Source organism: Protopterus annectens, chromosome 3.part0 (assembly GCF_019279795.1).
Source record: "Protopterus annectens isolate FY-2018-M chromosome 3.part0, PAN1.0, whole genome shotgun sequence".
Taxonomy (NCBI): Eukaryota; Metazoa; Chordata; order Ceratodontiformes; family Protopteridae; genus Protopterus; species Protopterus annectens.
Window position 1 is genome coordinate 1,544,178,021 of NC_056731.1, and position 13,934 is coordinate 1,544,191,954.

General features: G+C 37.4%; 1 protein-coding gene across 1 annotated transcript in view; it reads left to right on the forward strand.

Moving 5' to 3' along the window:
• LOC122796835 (cytochrome P450 2F2-like) overlaps window positions 1–13,934 on the forward strand; it is a 749,069-nt gene that overhangs the window by 679,442 nt on the left and 55,693 nt on the right. The window contains exon 9 of the mRNA XM_044065579.1: window positions 3,796–3,937. Within this exon, the coding sequence (XP_043921514.1) occupies window positions 3,796–3,937 (142 nt within the window). The remainder of the gene's footprint in view (window positions 1–3,795; window positions 3,938–13,934) is intronic.

Below are 13,934 nucleotides of genomic sequence, written 5' to 3' on the forward strand. Positions count from 1 at the left end.
AATATAACATTGCAGGATTAGTGTTGATTTGTGTGGCATAAGCTGGAATAATTTACTGTGTGTGTGTGTGTGTGTGTGTGTGTGTGTGTGTGTGTGTGTGTGTGTGTGTGTGTGTGTGTGTGTGTGTGTGTGTGTGTGTGTGTGTGTGTGTGTGTGTGGTGTGTGTAATAAATTTGAAATGCATTGCTGTGATCATTATTTTTTTTGTCACAATCAGATATCTGAAGTAAGCATGGTTTATAAAGTTGCTATAACTGCTGGGTGTGGGTAGGATTCTATTTGTGGATGAGAGTAAATTTTCTACTTGCCATCTGTTCATTTTAAAAGCATTTAGTTTGGCTATGTGGGGCTAGTGTGCATTTATGTGAAGTAAGTTAGATTAATTTAACTGTGGCTACTCTGTGTTTGTGTGAAGCAAACTTGAAATACTTTACTGTGGCCATTATTATTATTATTTTTACCACAGTCAGACAGAAGTCTAAGGTGTATAAATTCAACAATGTGACTATAAGTGATGGCCCTTCTGTCATGATAAACAGTCATTAGCCTGGCTTTACAGGACTAGTATGCTTTCGGGCCAATCTGGACTTTTTTGCTGTGGCCATTATTATCACAATCAGACACCTGAGGTATACACAGTCAAAGCTTCTATAATTAATGACTATGGCCATTGGTGGAATATATTGACTGCAGTCTTAATGATTTTTTTTGTGATTGAAATGTTCAGAACTGGTAATTTTTTCTTGGTTATTAGCCTCTGTTTTACTTATTGCTGAAAAAAACATTGGACACTATAAATATAAAACATTCTCCAAATTTTGCTTTATAAACAAATATAATTTAAAACAAATAACCATATAGTTAAAATAATCAGGAAGCTGAATTCAAAAGACCATATGCATTTATGCATGATCCTAAATACTGTGATGCCCGTGCACTGGCCCAACATTCAAACAGCCTCAATCCTCACCACTAACACCAGTGAGGGGCGTCCACATTGGGAAGGATAATAAATACACACACAGCAAAGTGCAATTTCCCTTAAGAGCACACAGAGATCACAGTCAGTCTTGGGTTGGTTTCTACCTTTCTCTCCTGATACCCAATAAGACTCCACACTGGCACAGCTATAGGGTCCAGATCTTAGCCTAGTGGTCAAGCTAAAATATCCAGCACCCTCTCTGTCCATCCAGTGCTTCATGTCCCTGCCCAAGTAGCTGACACACACACACACACACACACTTTGAGATATGAGTTATATACATACATACACACAGACACTCCTGGGGAAGGCTGGCACATGTTCTCCAGCTACACCCCTTCTGCCCAGACTATACGGTAGTACCACCTGCCACCAACCACTAATATCAGCTACTAATAAGGTGCTTATCAAAGAGTGTCTAATTATTACTGTGCAATATTATTATCCAAACGGTAAGTGTGATGAACAGCAAGGCTTATTTGGTGTGGCTTGGACAGTATCACTATATACATGCAATGTACTTTAGAGCTTAAATTATCTCTACATAAAACAGCCACAGTTGAAAGGTTTAAAAATATTTAATAATACATAATAAGAACACAAGACAATACTTCCTACTACACAGTGTTAGTCAAAAGTTCAGAGATCATAGGAAAATGCTTAAAATAATACAGTAGAAAAGTTCTGAAATCAGTACAGAAAACAACTAGTCTAATCTTCCTATTTCCTAGCTATTTCTAAGAGAGACACTAAATTCTAAGATCCTACTTACATACAGAGCACAGGCAGAGTGCTGGTGAGTTGGATGTTGTCAAGACAAATGCAAAATGCTCTCTTGCTGTCTCTGAGAAAATCCTTTAAATTGATAATATAACCTACTGATTCATTTTATATTACAGCATTCTTAACAATTCTTTGGTTTCCCAGGTTATCAGAAACTCTACAATAACATTTCTTAGTAAGCTTGCACTTGGTTAGGAAACTACAGCAACTAAAGACATTATATATGTAAAATCTAGCAACTGACTCTAGTCGCAAAACAAAAGAAAAAAATCTGCTGGTTCGGAAACAACCATGGCTCCGAGCCCTGAAATCAAAACAGTCATAAAATGCTTGACTTATCAGCTTTCTTACAGCAGAGTGCACTGTTGTTACATTTTTGCAGTTCAACATCCAACACAATTTTCTTATTTAAGAGAACAAGCCTGTGGCTTATATTAAAATTTACAAATGACAGAATTATCTACAAAATTCTATCTAGCTAGCCTGGCAGCCTTCACATATCTTCACAAATACTACTACTACTACTACCAATAATAGCAATGATAATAAACACTAAAGTGTAGGGGAGCCCATGGTTTGAAAACAGCTCAAGAACCAAGGTACACAGTCTGCCATTGCATATCACTGATAATTTTTGCAACCAAAGATGTTTTGCAGTATATATTATAGATGTTAGGTTTATATTACTTAGGGAAGGTATTGCTTCAGTTCTAGGTTGGGGATTGGTTTGGTATTCTCATCTAGCTTCATTAGGAATTTGTAAGATTAGATCCAGCAGAAGTTATTGGCTATTATTAGGTTACTACACACATTTCTGTCAAAACTTTTGGCTGTCAGACCATCTGTGGTTTGGCGAAATATCTTTAGTATTGTAGCGATGCTTTCGCCATACGATTCTTTTAATTACTGAATTCTTTTCAACTGACAGGGAAACAAGTAGGTTTTGTCTATTTTTACCCCAATCACGTATGATTAGGTAGCACAATATACTAGCTGTAGACTATGTCTGAATTAAGATTATCTTTCTGAAACATGCCTGAAATTCAGGTGATATTGAGGTAGGTCTCAACTGCACTTTGGAAGAAGCAATGCTTTGAAAAGGTAGTTGCAACACAGGGTTTTATATAGGTGCAGTCAAGATTTTATGTTTAAAGTACAGGACGATAACTAAGTTATCTAGAGTGTTCAGGTAGAATTCAGATTGACAGTATAAGATACCCCTTGGGATAATGAGGTTAAGTTTTACGCTGACAGTCCAGGAAAGTTGTTATTGTATGCAAGTAAAGTTTGATGTGACAGCACAGGAAGGTTGCTAGGGTGATCAGGTAATGTTTGGAGTGACAGAATAAGAAAGTTACCAGGGTGTTTATAGAGTGGCTGTGATGACAGTACAAGAAAATAGCTGCAGTAGATAGAGTTTTGGGAGAAAGTATAGATGGTAGTTGGGGGATCAGGAGAAATTTCGGATGACAGTACAGAAAGGTACTTAGAGTGACCAAGTAGAACTTTGGGGTGATAGTAAAAGAATGTAGCTATTGTAAGCACCCAAAGTAAGAGATGATAATACAGGAGGGTACTGCAATTGATTAGGTCAAATGTGTGCTGACAGTATCAGCAGGACAAGTGCATATTAGACAGAGTATGTCAACAGAATCTTGTCGTCTGTTCTTAGCTCTTTTGTCTTAAGGCTTTTCAGTGGTCTTATCTGTTTACCATTTATAGTGGCACTTCTTTAACAATTGTCTGCATTATTTTCACACTCTTCTGAAAATTACTTTACATTTGTTGTATTATATTAATAGTGTGCATATGAAAGCCTTGTATTCTGGATGAGCTAAAGATCAAATAATTACTTCTATAATGGAATAGACTGATCATAAATGGAATCCATCTGAGCAAATTTAAGTCATAAGTAACCTCTCTGTTTCCATGTTTCTAATGTTATAAGCATTTCTCTGCAGAAATATCACTTAAATAAGTTATATTTTCTGGTAACAGCTGCTGATTTTTTTTCCTCTGCTGATTTACAGGGCATCAGGGTGATGGCTAACTTAAGCTCAGTGCTCTTTGATGAATCCCAGTGGAAATTTCCTCATGAATTCAATCCCAAGAATTTCCTAAGTGATGAAGGAGAGTTTATGAAACCTGATGCTTTTCTACCATTCTCAGCTGGTAATATAAAGACTCTTACATGTTTTTGATATGTTGTTCTTGTCAGTGGGAGTTAGACAAGCTACAAAATGTGAATATATGAAAGTTCTATTGCATATGACCATTTCTAGACACCTAACTAAGTAATACAACATGACAGCAAGTATGTTATGAAAGTAAATATAATCTGTGGTGGTTGTATTGTAAGGCCTTTGGTGACATTAACAGTACCACTAAAGAGTAATGGGATACTAATTTTAATGACAGGATGGAATTTTTGTGATATTATTCTTCCTTAAGTGATAACTATGACATCATTATTAGGTATTTTTCTTCCTTAAAAGATATGAGAGGCAGTCTTGTTAGGAAGTAGCATACCTTAGTGACATCATTGTGATGGAAAGCCATGTGGATAATGAAATGTTACTAAAAATGAAGTGACTTAAGCTAATTATTATTTTCTTTTCTTCACCAAGTCTGGTGATCTTATTTATTGAAGATGGTCAGTGCACTTTTGTTAAATGTCTGCCCCCAGGATGCAATGTCATCAGCGTTGTTTGTTGGAAGTTTATTTTGTTTTTCTTTCGGCTTTTCCTGGTTAGGGGTCGCCACAGCAGAACTCCAGTCCGCTAATGATTGGCAGTAGATTTTTACGGTGCTGAGGTGCCAGCTCAACGCCCAACCTTCAACGAAGGCACACCCATTCACTCATGTCTTTCGAACACTACTCGGCTGCAGGGAGGACATGCAGACTCCACACAGAAGGTGCTCCAGCCGAGAAACGAATGGGAGAACCTCTTGCTGTGTGGCGACAATGCTACCGCTACACCACGGCGGCTTCAGAGCTGCTTGTTGGAAGTAAGAGAATGTAATGGGTAGAGTGCTTGATGGGATAAGAGGTATTTTTCTAGCCATATAAAGACCTTTTATATATTTTATCATATGCTAATGCTGAGTGAAGGTTAGAATGTGCAGAGAAATATGCTGGCAAGGTTAGTGTATCTGTGAAGAGTGATGCCTATGTATTTAAAAATACTTTTTGCAGCTTAGTTTGTTCCACTGGTTGGAAATAACTTAAAGGATGAGGTTGCTTCTTACTAATAGATAGAAGACAATTAACCAAATACCAAATCATTCATCTAAATCTGTGGTGCACAAATGTGTTTCAGTGAATTACTGTTACTGACTTAGTTGACAGAAATATCTTTAAATTACTGACCTACATCCAAAATTATACTTTACAAAAAGTAAAGAACATGCCAACAGATGTAGACAACACAGCTAAACATAACACGATGTTAGTCAAAGTCAAAATAAACTTTATTGTCATTCAGAAATCACACAACTGCAAAAACTGAACAAAATTCTGAGTCTCTGAACTCAATGTGCAGACAACATATAGACTATTTTCACTGACATTTACACATATAACACCTAGCTATTACATTGCAGACATGCAGGCAAACAGACTAATACTGCACATAATTAAAAACACATTTTAACACTTTTCACAGTGAACACTTACTTGCATAAGACTTAGTATTGCACAGGTGCTTGGTTAAAATATTACATTGATCCTTGCACAGAAAGAAACATTTAAGTATTGCACTGTGAACATTAGAGTATTGCCCTATGGACCTTATAGTTAATTTATGAATTTGTTTCATGCATTGCACTGAAAGAAAAGATATTTTACTGCATTGCTAGATGGCCTATAATTTACAGTCATGGTGAATATTGCACTATTCGATGAGACTAGCACAATATGAGACAGGCTACTATAGTTTCTACTGACCCAGATGGCCATCACGGAGTGTAGTTGTTACAAGAGTTCAGCAGCCTGATGACATTAGGGAAGAAGCTGTTCCTGAATCTTGTAGTTCTGCAATGTTTGTTTCAGAAATACTTTCTGGATGATAGATGCCAGAACAGTCTGTAAGCAGGGTAAGTGCAGTCTTTAATTATTCCTCTGGCCCTGTCGAGACATATGGGTAAGTACAAGTCCTGGATACATGGTAAGGTGGTCTTGATGATCCTCTCAGCTGTCTTCACTACTCTCTGGAGGGATTTGTGCATAGAGGTAGACCAGCTTCCACACCATACTATGAGGTTGTTCGTCAGGATGCTTTCTATAGTGCCTGTGTAGAAGGTAGTGAGAACTGCCACTGGAAGATTTTCTCCCCTCAGCCTTCTCTAAAAGTGCAATCTCTGGTGCACTTTCTTGACTATGCCATTTGTATTTGTGCTCCCTGACCAGTCCTCATCAGTGTGTGCAACCAGCAACTTTGTGCTTCTCACTCTTTCTACTGTTTCCCCATTGATGGTGAGGGGAGAATGTTCCTTGTGATTTTTCATGTAGTTCACAATTATCTCTTTTGTCTTGTTTACATTTAGTGCTAAGTTGTTATTTCCACACCGGGTAATCAGTTGTTCCACCTCATCTCTATATGCTGTTTCATCATCGTTATTGATGAGACCCACCACCATTGTGTTATCAGCAAACTTGATGATGTGATTTGTATTGTACCTGGCTGTACAATCGTGTGTTAACAGAGTGAAAAGCAAGGGAATTAGTACACATCCTTGTGGAACTTGAGTGTTAAGAGTGATGCTATCTGAGGAATTATTTCCTGTACACACTTTCTGAGGTCTGTCTGTGAGAAAGTGAAGAATCCAGTTACAAAGTGGAGTGTTCATGCCTAGTTGGAGTAGCTTCATTACCAGATGAAGAGGGATGATAGTGTTAAAAGCAGAGCTGAAGTCAATGAATAGCACCCTCGTGTAGGTGTTTTTATTCTCAAGGTGTTACATGGATAGATAGAGTGCTAGAGAGATGGCATCTGCCATAGAGCAGTTTGCTCGGTAAGCAAACTGTAGAGGGTCAAGATCAGCAGGAAACCCAGATGTTATGGTACCATTGACAAGCCTTTCAAAGCACTTCATCACTGTGGAGGTGAGGGCTACAAGGCGGTAGTCATTTAAACAAGATAGTGGAGACTTCTTTGGTAATGGAATGATTGTCTTGTCCTTGAAGTATTTCAGAACAATTTGCTGACATAGAGAGTTATTGAAGATATCTGTAAGGACATTTGTTAGTTGGACTGCAAAGTCCCTGAGCATTTGCCCTAGGATGTTGTCAGGCCCAGATGCTTTTCTCAGGTTAACTCTGTGCAGTGTCCTCTGGACATATTCTGGGTTGTGGATGAACATCTTCTCGTTATGGCATATGGGCATTTTCTTCGCTGTTGTTCTGTTCCATTCTTTGAATCTGCTGAAGTAGACATTCAGCTTATTTAGCAATTCCTTGTTGTACTCACATTGCAAAGATAGGGGGTTGTAGTCAGTTATGGACTGGATACTCTGCCATAGGTGCCCGGGGTCTTTTTGATCAGAGAAGTAGCTCTGGAATTTTTCTGCCATAGGTGCATTTTGCTTTCTTCACTCCTTTATTCAAATTCACTCTGGCTGTTCTGAAGGCTTCCCTATCTCAAGGCCTGAAGGCTTTGTTCCTTGCTTTCAGTAGCTCGTACACCTCTCTCGTCAACCTGGCTCATGTGATGATGGTTTTGGTGACTGTCACATCAATCACACATTTTGAGATGTAGCCCATCACCGCCTTGGTGTACTCCTCTAGGTTGATGCACTGGTTTTCAGTAGTTGCCTCCTTGAATATGCTCCAGTCTGTGCTCTCAAAACAGACCTGGAGTGCTGAGACTGTACCCTCTGGCCATACGCTTACTTGTTTCACTGTTGGTCTCTCTCTAGTTAGCAATGGTTTATATACTGGTAGTAACAATATGGAGAGGTGGTCAGAGTTTCCCAGGTGTGGGTGAGGCACTGCCTTTAATGCCAGCTTAACATTGCTGTATATCTTGTCTAGTGTGTTCTCCCCCCTTGTTGCAAAGTCCACATATTGGAAATAGTGGAGCAGAACCATTTTCAAGTTGGCCTGATTAAAGTCACATGCCATTATATGAACGCAGTCTGGATTCCGGTTTTGCAGTTCATTTATAGCCTGGTATAATGCAGTCATTGCCTCATTTGGATTAGCACTAGGAGGACTGTGGACAGCTATGATGCAGATGCTGTTAAGTTCCCTGGGTAGATAAAAGGGTCTGCATTTCAGTGACAATAATTCTACATTATCTGAGCAGTGCAAGGATACTGTCACACAATTAGTACACCAGTTGTTACTGATGTAAATGCAGACACCTCCCCTTCTGGACTTACCACTGAAAGAATGCATTCTGTCTACTCTAAAAAAGTGATAGCATCTCCACATTAATGTTTGTGTTTGCATAATAATATCAGCAACTAGAAACAAGTGACCAGCAATACACAAACATTTTCTTTGGATTCTAGAGGAGCATCTTGTGTTGGTACCAAATGCAACATATACTCTAGACAGAGTCTTATAGTCATAACAAATGAAAACCTGGTACATTCAGATTCTTAATTCACTTGTCTGTGGCTCAGTACATTGCATCACTGGATTAGCATCCTTGTCCCATGTCTCACTTATTTTCTTAGCTTTAAAAGATCTGTAAAAAGATTTACTACTACACTCCCTACAGCAACATCATAAACACTCACAGTAAATATCACCAGGTTCTAAATTCCAAATATCCCTTTAATACCTATAAGCTACTTGCTAAGCTTCTCACTGCCAGCTGTAACGTATCCGTGGCTGATCTTCTACTTTGGTTTAACTAATTATGTTGCCCTCTTAAATTACAGTAGTTCCAAGTTTCCCTCTCTCTTTTTCTTAAACTATCTGTACACCTCTTTTTATACAAAGTGAACTCAACAATTGCGTTATTAAATGTTTCATTTAAAATACATTACTACATATGAATTTCCACAATATCCATTACAGTCTATATAGCAGCATGTCCACCCATGGTAATTATTTACCTTCTTCCTGTTTCAAAAAACATATCCCATCTCTTACTTAAAAATGGAGCTTAAATCTCCTCAGCAGTTTTCATATATACACCTTACTCCCTTTTCTTTTCAGATTCCAATGAGTTAGGACAAAAATCCTGTTATACCTCACACCATCTCTTACTTATCCAAAATTGATCTGCCTACATTTTCTATCAACTTACACCAGCTTTCTGCAGGACAGATAACTTGGTTTATTCTATTTAAACTACACCTATGTTTTTTCTTTAATCCTTAAAATATATATCTATTAAATACCTTTAACGTCTGACATTGTCATAAAATCGTCATCAAATACTACCTATCTTCTTTCCTTCCTGTCAAACAACTCTAAAATCTTTCTCTACTAGCTTCATGTCCTTTAAGCATGTTCTTGCCATGTTCTTAATAATCTGTATTGTTAGCTTCATTATTTTTTTCTCAGTTCTAAACACTGCCCTAAGGAAAAAAAAACATTACTTGTATTTGCTCTGCATATATTCCTTCATACTAAAACATCTTTATGCTTCCTTTTCCCATTCTTTCTCCAAACTAGTCGCACTATATTTCTACAGATTCTCGCTAACTTTTCTCTTATTATTTATCTGTTATCACCCACACTTTTCAAACATGTGAATAAGCATTTACCTCTGCATGATATTTATCTACTATTTATTAATTTTATTTATTTTACATTTGTTATCTGGGTATGTAAACTATTCCAGTGACAATTTTCAACCATGACACATGCCAAATTAGTATTATAAATTGGACATCACATGCATAAAAACGTATAACATATTCCAAACTATAAGAACAAATAAGTATGAACGCAGACATATGCAAACACATAAGAAACACATTTGCAAATACATCACAAAGGTATGGTATATCGTTGTCACAATAACAGCAATGTAACACAATTTCACAAACAGAGGGAAGCCTGTTAATAGTGTATATTCCTTCTAATGTTTAAGTCATTGTCTGCTAATGAAAATGATATGTGAATGAAATTTTATTGGCATGGGAGATGGCATCAAAGGCTAGTGATAGGCAGGCAGTGTTTGTAGAGTGATTGCTATTGGCCATTATCTTTGAAATAGAGACATTTATTTATTTACTGCAAGTTGGTTTTGAGATTCTTTTTGAAATCACTTAGGTTATTGATTTGTAAATATATTCAGGGATGTTGTTCCAGTTGGCTGGTGCAATTTTTTTGTAAATGGCCTTTTAGTGAAGGGATTTTTAAAGGAGGATGGGCTAGTTGAAGTGCTGCAATGTTAAACAAGAGAAGGTAGACAATCTCTTGAATGAAATAAGATGTTTAGATAGACAGTAATGGTTGTCTAGATGTATAAAGCTGAGGATATTCATCCAGAATGTAACTTTTGCAGGTTCTGGTAGCCATTTTGCATTTTGTTAACGTAGTACAGTGATGATTATGAGGATTAGATGTAGACATAAAGGAAGGGATATCATTTCAGAAATCTGAAGCATTATTTTTGGGCAACAGTAATTCCAAAAGAGGAAGACAAGGTTCTAGCCTTGGTAACAGTAAATTTATTGCTCGGGTTCATCATGCTACATGTTTGAGTAGGTTAGACATTTTGGATGCCACTGATAATAATAATAATAATAATAAGATCACATGATCATAGGAGGTCACTAGACTATTTACCCTAGGGCCTTTACAAGTCTAGTCATGCCATTCCTTTGTTCCCTTATAGAATAAGATATATAGTCTATATCTGCAATGTAAATCTAAGATCAGCACCGGTTGCAAATTTAAGTTCAGCATTGGCTGTCCCTGAACAAGTGGGATATAACCGAAACTTCTGGAGTAAATTTACAGTTTCCCATATAATAAATTAAGTTATTAGAACAATCTATACAGACCACATTATCTCTTTGAACCTCCTGGTGTCACTGCTTAGTTCAGAGAGGACTTCTCCTTTTTTACTTCCTGATGGTCATAGGCTAACAGTCCTCAAGGGACATCTTAAGGCTAGCCAATAACCCAAGAGAAGTAACATTCAAACCCTGTACCTTTTGCTACAAGTCAAGGACTTTAACCATTATACCAAACCTCCCACCCTTAATGACTCCCAATATTAGTATTTCTATTAAAAAAGGCTCATTCCTGTAATCCTCAATATTGGATGTAGGTGCCCAGTGAAGCATATCAACATTCAATTCCAGAAGAGGAAGGAAAATGAAAGTTATTATTTTTTTCTTTGAGGCACACAGCAGTCTTGCATTGCACTATCCTTAAGCAGTCGTTCATAGTCTCATTTTTCATTTTCTAGGCTTAGATGTTCACCTTCTAGGGCAGGTGCAACTCTTCTCTGATTCTAGAAAGACCACAACTAATTAATAATTAATCAATTTAAGTAAAACTTTACCAGTGCTTTTTCTCTTTATTTCAGTTTGATAGATTACTGGTGCAATCTTACTCATTAGTAACAATGGTTCATACCAACTTGGTATTAACATTTTTTTTGTTTTTGTTTTTTTTTTTGCCTTTTCTTTGCAGTAGTTAAAATACAGCACATTATCAATATTTGGTATTTCCTGGTGCTACACTTTCTGTCATAATAAGCTTGATAGATCTGCAAACTATTAAACTACTTTGGGTAAGTGGAAATGTTTCCTTTAAGTGCTCTCTTAGATGTGTCACATGATAATGCACAGCAGTGGCATGTCCAAGACTGGCACCCCCTGTAGTAAGCAGAAAATCTAAAGGCAGCACCACTCTCATTCTAGTCATCATTTTAAAGAGTGAGATACATGTATATTTATTTGGAGTGGCCTGGATGGCCAGTAGTAAAAGAGGTAGCCTTATGTTCAAGTTCTTTCATGCGAAGCTGACGTACTTTTTTAGGTCGTGGTCTGTTGTTTGGATTGCTCTTTCTACCTGATCTGAGGACTCTGAATGATATGATGCATGCTGTTTTCTTTGCACTCCAAGAATTTCCTTACATTTCCTAGTACTTCACTAGTGAAATGTGGTCTCCTGTCGGATTGTAACATCATGGGTATGCCCAATTATTAAATACATGGTTGATTAGAATTATGACAGTTACTTCTGTAGTGCTATTAGGGGTAGGCAAGCACTCAATCCATTTTGTAAACTTACAGATGATAGTTAACAAATATTAATTACCTCTATAAGACCTAGTGACTATAACAAGCCAATCAGTTTGGAGATCAGACCAGTACATTTTGATTCTTCTTGTCTGAGTGGATGCCCTATTTCTAGGAAAACTACCTTGAATTTGCAGGATGTTATACATACATGCATATCCCTGGCAACATCACTATACATGCCACCAGTAAGCTACTTCCTTTAGTGTCACCTAACGTCTTCTGTACCACATAGGGCATATGTTGGCTCATCATGTGCATGCTGTATATAATCTTTCTGTGACCCCAAGGTACTACCCAATGGAATCTGTGTGATATGTCACTGGTCTTGACCAGGATACTGTCTTATATCAGAATTTTGTCCTGGTTATACATGGCCTCAGACTCATGCTTGTTCTGTAGGTTACTTTTAGTAAGCTTATTTGAACTGAGATCCTGGACGAAACAATAAAACTCCCTTACAGTTTCATCACCATCCTGCATTTATACCCAGTCAAAAATTAATCTTTTCACAGTAAAAGTGCAAAACATTATTCTGTTCTTGTCTTTTTTGCTAAAAAGTAGCTACATCTCCACTTGCTTTGACTGGAATAAAGTACCATGTTTTACATTTTAAGGCCCCCTCTTTAGGCAAAGAGTCAGCTAGATCATTTCCAGCTTTGTCTGCTCCATGCACTTTTGAGTGTTCTTTGACTTATTTTCCAGTATAATGTTCAGCCACGATCTTACAATTGTTATGTAGCTAGAACTAGTTTAGGTGCATTACTCGTTTTCCTTTACAGTTGAGCATGCCTAGCATAATCAGAATCTGCTCTGTCAGTATTACAGTATTTTGCAAACTGAACAGTACTGCAGTTTTACCACTACATATACAGCTGCAATTTTATTACACTGGTTAGTTTTGTGCCTGAGTCATTACATGACACGAGGGCAGGGTTTACCTTCAGGCCATGCTACCCCAAGCCACAGTTTCTGTTGACACATTAACATATGCCTTAGGAAGGTTTTTTCATGCGTTTTCATCTTAATGGAAGTATCTAAGGTCTGAAGCTGAGTCCTGTTAAGGTGGTTGCCTAAGCTTTTCAGGCTGTTTAGAGTCAAGCATTTAAAGATCTACCAGTCCTTGGGCTATTTTGGCTGTTTTTGATTTTGGCATATGTTATTTCCAGATGTTTGGTACAGATCACAATTCTGCTGCTAGACACATTACCATGTCTAAGTTTTCAGTTTCCCAAAAGGGCAGTGGGCTGATGCTGTGTCCATAGTACATCAATTTTGCCAGAAATATAGTCCTTGAATCTCTGGCCATTCAGTAGAAAACAGAATATTTTTAAACTCGGGAAGCTTTTACTCAACCTCATTTAGAATTGTATTATTATAACCTATAACATGCTGACCAAATTATGCTTTTGATATAGAACAGTGCTGATGTTACTGTAAATATATCCTGCTTTTTAATAAAAATCTTTATTCATCTGTGCATATATCTTGTCATTTAGTTTTAGTCCATGGCTTTGACACCAGTTGTATGTCTGTGTCAGCCCTTCCTGGGGAATACTTTTGCCAATGTGGGATTCAATGACAGCTCCTAATTTGCAATTATCTGCAAATTTAGTCAGCTGGTGGCCAGTGACTTTGGCCTTGACATCAGAGAAGTAAATGCCAAAAAGGAGTTGTTCCGGGACCAGTCCTGAGTGAGAGACATTTGCATTTCAGACTTCATATCCTTTAGAAAATGCATAGTAATGCAAAGTCTGTTATTTTAGGAGATTTTTAAGTTTACAGGCAAAGTATTTCAAATTTGTCTCCATTTTTGAGCCTTTGTCCTCCCATTATCTCGATATTTGTCCAGATTTCTTACGCTAAGAGGTTGAGAGGTTTGTACCTCACTCAAAATGAGCTTCCACAACAGTGGGGTTTGCTACTGGGTTACACACCAAGGCATGCATTA